Below are 6,528 nucleotides of genomic sequence, written 5' to 3' on the forward strand. Positions count from 1 at the left end.
ACCTGTGAACAGGTAGCAGTTATATGGCAATAACTAGCCATGAGAACAGTGACGCCTCCCTGGAACAGAGTAGCATGTTATATGGCAATAAACTCAGCTGAGACAGTGCATCTCTTCTGTGAACAGGTGCAACATTATTCAAGACAATAACTCAGCCATGAGATCAGTGCATCTCCTCCTGTAAACGGTAAGCACATATATTAAACAATAACTCATATCACGAGACAGTGCATTCTCCTCGCGCGTATTAACAGGTACGCACGTTATTATGGCAATAACTAGCATTGAGACAGTGCATCACCTCCCTGGTGAACAGGTAATGCAACGATATTATGCAATACATCAGCATGAGACAATGTACCCTCCTGTGAACAGCGTAGCACGTTATTATGGCAATAACATCCAAGCATAGAGACAGGCATCCCCGTCCTGTGAACAGGTAGCACCGTTAATTATGGCAATAACTCAGGCCATTGACATGTATCCCATCCCTGTCAAGGAGGTAGCAACGTGTATTATGCAATAACTCACATGAGACAGTGCATCCCCTCTGTGAAACAGGTAGCACTTATTAGGCAATAACGTAGCCATGAAGAAGCCACTGCATCTCCCCTCCCTGTGACAGGTGACATTATTTAGGCAGATACTCAGGCTGAGAACCGTGCATCCCCCCCTGTGGAACAGGTAGCACGTTATTATGGCAATACTCAGTGCCATGAGACAGTGCTCCCCATTCCCTTGTGAGGTTGAGGCACGTATTATGGCAATAACTCAGGCATAAAGACAGTTGCATCTCCTCCTAGTACCCCGGATCATCTCACAGGTAGCAATGGATTCACAGGCGTGTGCATTATAGTCTGCACCCGGATCACAATATAATGGGCGTCTGACATATACGCTCACGCTACACCGGAGCGGAGAAAAGACAAGGCATTTCAGACAGATCGCCCGACGACATGTACAAGTAAACGCAATACATCACTTTCCATAACCCCCTCTCCTCTCCCTCCTACCTCCTCTTCACCCCTCCACCCTCCCCTCCCCGCTCTGCTCTTCCCACCCCCAACACACCTCTATCGTAAGCCGACGCGTCCGACGCCCGATGCGAGCGACGACCGAAGCGACCGTCACGTGCCCCTCTGGGGCTGGCAGAGTCTCCGGAGCGCGGAATCGATCTCGACGCGTCTATCGACCGTCGCAGATGTACTTGAATTTGGCGTAGTGATGGAGATCGACGTTGACATGCCCGCGGCGCCCCCCGCCGCCCCCCCTCCCCCCACCCCCACCCCCCCTCCCTCCCCCTGCGCCCCCGACCGCCGCCCCGCCCGCCCAGCGACGAGACACTCGCGTAATCAACTAATGAATTATTCCTGGCGCTAGTTTTTTCCCCACGCCCAATCACGACTTACGCACCGTCTTCTTCAAACCCGATATCACACACACACCACACGCACGCAACTGCAGCGGCACCCGCACACACACACAAACACACACATATAATATATATTATATATTAATATATATTTATATTTTATTTATTTATTTATTTTTATATATAGCCCACGACGCGTCCACGTATAGGTGGCGCTGGTGATGCGCGACGCCGATGAAGTCACAATAGGATGCGATCCTGGGAGCGTGTATTATGCTGGGCAGGGCTCGTTCCCATCAATCATCATCATCATCATTGATCATCATCATCATCATCATCATCATCATCAGCCACAAGAAGTAAAGGCGTGAATCTGTGACATTGTTTTTTTTTACAACAGAGCATTGATACATAATAAATATATATAATATAGTATATTATAGAATATATATATCTAATTACATGTATATAAGTACTAATATATAGTGATATATATTATGTATTTATATATAGTAATATATATATTATATTATAATGAGTAAATGCTATATAGTTTTACGTACCCGTCGCACTTAATTATACATTCGAACTGATATCGAGTCGAAACACACTCTTCATGAACACGAAACTTTGCAAAATTAACATTTTCCTAAAAACACAATTTTGTGGTAGTGATATCGATGATGACAGAACAAGACTGTAAACAGTTCACTTCATAAATAACCAATAAGGCAATGAGTCACCTAAGCAATAAGACAGAACGCGCTGTTAGTAACAAGTTGCATTTCTATACTATTGGACGAGTATGAGAGAAAGAAATGCAGAATAGAGAGAGAAATAGAGAGAGAGAGAGAGAGAGAGAGAGAGAGAGAGAGACGAGAGAGGAGAGTAGAGTAGAAAAGAGAGACGATGGAGAGAGAGTGGAAGAAAGTGAAAGATAGGGGGGAGGTAGAGGGGAAAACGAGAAGGGAGAGAGGAGAAAGAGCGAGCGAGTGTGCAATTTAGTGATAAAGAGAGAGAGGGAAAGTGAGAGAGAGTAGAGAGAGAGAGAGGAGAGAGAGGAGAGAGAGAGAGAGTGTAGAATGAGTAGAGAGAGCAGAGAAAGCGCGCGTAGAGGAGAAGAGAAAGAGGGAGAGACAGAGAGCGTGAGGCAAAGTTGGCGCGCGGCACATGTACGACTGCCTTTCTTCTGAAGCGGCGACTTCACAGGGGCAGACGAGACAGGGAAGGGGTGGAAGGCGTGTCAGCTGTGGTGATGGATTGAGACGGCTGCGACCTGATTAGTGTGGTAAACTCTCGGCTGCTGCCTTTACCAGGGAGACTGCAGTTGATCGTGCGCGCTCTCGCTGTCTCCCTCTCTCTCTCTCNATAGGCGAAATAGAGTAGAGAAACATTAAAGGAATAATAGGCCCATATTGATTATGCAAAATTGACGAATGCTACAGTAACTGGCACCTTGTGTAGTTAATAAGTACATTACCTTATAGCCAAACGCGTATTAGTTTGTCCAATATCACTGCTGGTTACTAAGAAATGTCTAATTGAAATCCGCAGTCCAAGAAATCAGTTGACTGACTTGTTTACAGTTTCGAAACCGCATACTGCGAAACAGGTGTGATACAGATTTATAGTGCACCGGACATTTTCGCACGCATGCAAAAACGCACGCACGCATGCATTTTCGCTCGGCCGTACGCAATGCTAGCGATAGTACAGTACCGTAACTGTATACGTAACAGTAGCTCTGATTGTAATGAACGTGGAATCCACGTACGAATCACGGACGCTCGTGATAATGAAGTAGGCTGTGTTGGGGACCAACACTATGGGGGGATCGCGGACTAACCACGGCCACAGACTAAACATGGAAAGCAGACGGCACTACGCGTATTTACGTATATTGGTCAAACGAATACACCTGTGTCCGAAATTGAAGACATGTGGGTACCCGTTCATTAGCACCCACGGTTATTTACTTATACCGAGAATACACCCAGAGATACATTCTACTAGCTCATTAGTCGTATTAGTCCGAGCCGACGCAGACCCCAGTAATGTATAAACCCGCACCCTCAGATTAGCAAAGCGGAGTTATAACGTCTGCATTTGCGGACTATAGTCGTATATAAGCATCCCGGGACAAACAATTCTCTGCTAAACACCCGTAGCAACTTGTGACGTCATCTAACCGAATTTGAGGCTATTTTGCTTGGCAACCAATTTAGCGTTGGCGCCAGATTACCAGATTTACGAATTTCAATTAGACATTTATTAGTAATTAGCAGTGATATTGGACAAACTAATACAAGTTTGGCTATAAGGTAATGTACTTATTAACTACAGAAGGTGCCAGTTACTGTAGCATTCATCAACTTTGCATAATCATTGGGCCTATTATGCCTTTAATATAGTTCTTGACAGCTTAGCGATAGCAGAGTAACTGCTACAGTAGACTAAATACGAGTATTGTTCATGATGATAGCTTTTTGTCATTGCATTGCGTCCGAGAATTGAAGGTGATCGTGAATTTTCCAATTTTAGGACGTGGTGGATCGGCTGGAGCTAAGTTCCGCATATCGCTATGCTTGCCAGTTGGCGCCGTTGTCAACTGTGCAGATAACACAGGTACCGTTCTTCGTTCCCATGCGCGAAGTTAGGATGTGCCGACCCATCCACGCAAAACGGCGTCCAGTACTGTACTATACCGTACGCCATATTTTTTGTGTACATGTATTTTCGCGAATTCAGACTTCACAGACAATTTCGCGAGTGGTTAATTTCGCGGTTGGAGAATTACGCATTATTCGGTATGAATTATTCGCGTGTTGTTATTTTCGCGGTCGGGGACGCGTTCGTGAAATTTGAGAAAATTAAACCACCGCGAAACATACAGCGTATACAGTATATGGCGCTAGTAACGTCGTGTGTGGCTTGATGCACGTGCCAGCGATCCGAATCTGTTAGTTTTACGTTTAAATAATGGTCTTGTAGACGCATTACCGATCTGTTTTTTTATGTGTCGCACGACCTAGAGCCCATCGTCTGTCTTTGTCCGGGCGTTGGGTGTAGAAGTTGTGCAAAATTAAATGCTGGGATTTCGCTAACACCACGAGGGTGTGCTGTGCTCATTCTATGAGTGGGGTTTGATAGTATACCCATGCTACATAAATATGTTACGATCAAAGTTTGTCTGTTTCTGTTTTACGTCAATACCGGGCTTGATGTTAATGCTTGTGTTGTTGTTGTTGTTGTTTAGGTGCCAAGAACCTGTTTGTTATTGCTGTCCATGGAATCAAGGGAAGACTAAACAGGTTACCAGCTGCTGCTGTAGGAGACATGATTGTAGCCACAGTGAAGAAGGGGAAACCGGAGTTGAGAAAGAAAGGTAATGCGTTTACGAATGCAACAGATCGGGTGGTGAGTAGTATGGTGTGTGCGATTTTGTGTGATGGCTAATGGTTTCTATGGAATCTGTGGTTGATGACTAGTCCTGCTGTGAAACAATTAACCTGTCTGCCTGGATTGATTAACAGGAGATTAACACGTTCAACGCTGCCTGGGTTAACAATGCACCTACCGCCCTGTGCTGAGATTTTCGCGTTTTTACCGCTTAGTCACCTATTACACAAAATGTTTTTGGCAGGTTTAACTAGCTATAAAATTATTTATAATTAGTGGCTAGTATAATAATGTGATAAATCGAATGTTATATGTGATAAAATCAACCATAAAACAAAAATCGAATTATGAAACAAAAAACATGCCATAGGGCGTATGACTATGTAACATTCCTCAACTTTATGTCTACATTTCCTTAAAATAATTTAATCCGCAATGCACTATTGCTTACTATTATTATTTATTGTTATTTTATAGCATTACTATTAGTATTATGCCTAATTAATCTCTGAAATACCACCTCTAAAAAGCGTGTAAATTGAGACACTACATATGGCATGTTTTTTAAGTGGTGGCTAAGAAACTAAACTAAACTCGTTTTTTAGAGGTGGTATTTCAGAGATTAATTAGGCATTATACTGTATATACTTAAAACTGATAAGGAAATGTCATTTCAATCCATACACGAAGATGCGGGGTAGGGAATGAATAGCGCAACCGGCAGTTAGATGCGATATGATATGACTACTAGACACTTTAATTGAATTTAATGTTTTTTTTTTAGGGTTAGGGTTAGGGTTTAGGTTAGGTTTAGGTTAGGTTAGGGTTAGGGTTAGGGGTTGTTTTTTTTCAAGTGCCTAGTAGTCATATCCTAAGTGCCTAGTAGTCATATCATATCGCATCTAACTGCCGGGTGCTGAATAGCAGAGAATGTAGAATATATTGATATTTGCCTTGAATGCTCGTTGCCGCTTACAACAGCTGCGACCTCTGGTGGATCCTTTTCCAAATCCAAAATGTCGAAGAGAGGTTTGCAATGTGTTTATTTTATAAATCGCGATACATCTGCTTAGCTTGTTGTTAAAAATTCAATCGAATGCCATTTCCTTATTAGTTTTAAGTATATACAGTGGAAATTGCTGAAAGCTCGGGTTATTAAGGTTTTGTTTATAGGAAAACCGGTCGTCAATTAACCAATACACATACATGTAGTGTAGGGGCCTACATACAAATTTCGTGTACGAGCAAGTACACTGTTATGCATGGTCATTTTATACCTGTTATATTAACCGATTATGTTTAGTAGCGATATCAAAAATACGGTGTTATTCATACTTAGTATTACACGTTTTTTGTGTCCGTGGTAGAGTGATGATGGTTTCTACATTGTTTAGTGGAGAGGTGAAAAGGTGTCAATCTGGTCGTTCTGATCAGAATTAACCGTTCCTCCGTGACAGTCTGTTGTCATAGTTAATCTGACTACCACCGCACAAGCTGCTTTATGTCTTAGTGAATACAGAGTAACTGATTCAACAGGCAAATAAATATCGTTCTCGATGGCTTATTGATAGCTGGGTAACTCCTACAGAAAACTACAGTACAGACAAGCATATATAATAATTTAAAGGCATAATAGGCCCATCGATTATGCAATTTTAACAAATGCTAGAGTAACTGGCACCTTGTGTAGTTAATAAGTACATTACCTTATAGCCAAACGCGTATTAGTTTGTCCAATATCACTGCTGGTTACTAAG

The 6,528-nt window shown here is 42.8% G+C and overlaps 1 protein-coding gene across 1 annotated transcript in view; it reads left to right on the top strand.

Moving 5' to 3' along the window:
* Nucleotides 1–3,913: 3,913 nt before the first annotated feature.
* Nucleotides 3,914–6,528, top strand: part of LOC106809466 (60S ribosomal protein L23) — a gene marked incomplete at its 5' end in the record, with an annotated part of 6,080 nt that continues 3,465 nt past the window's right edge. Inside the window, 2 exon segments of the mRNA XM_014812551.1 lie at nt 3,914–3,997; nt 4,629–4,757. Of these exon segments, the coding sequence (XP_014668037.1) occupies nt 3,914–3,997; nt 4,629–4,757 (213 nt within the window).

The sequence above is a fragment of the Priapulus caudatus genome, unplaced genomic scaffold, assembly GCF_000485595.1.
Source record: "Priapulus caudatus unplaced genomic scaffold, Priapulus_caudatus-5.0.1 Scaffold356, whole genome shotgun sequence".
Classification (NCBI taxonomy): domain Eukaryota; kingdom Metazoa; phylum Priapulida; class Priapulimorpha; order Priapulimorphida; family Priapulidae; genus Priapulus; species Priapulus caudatus.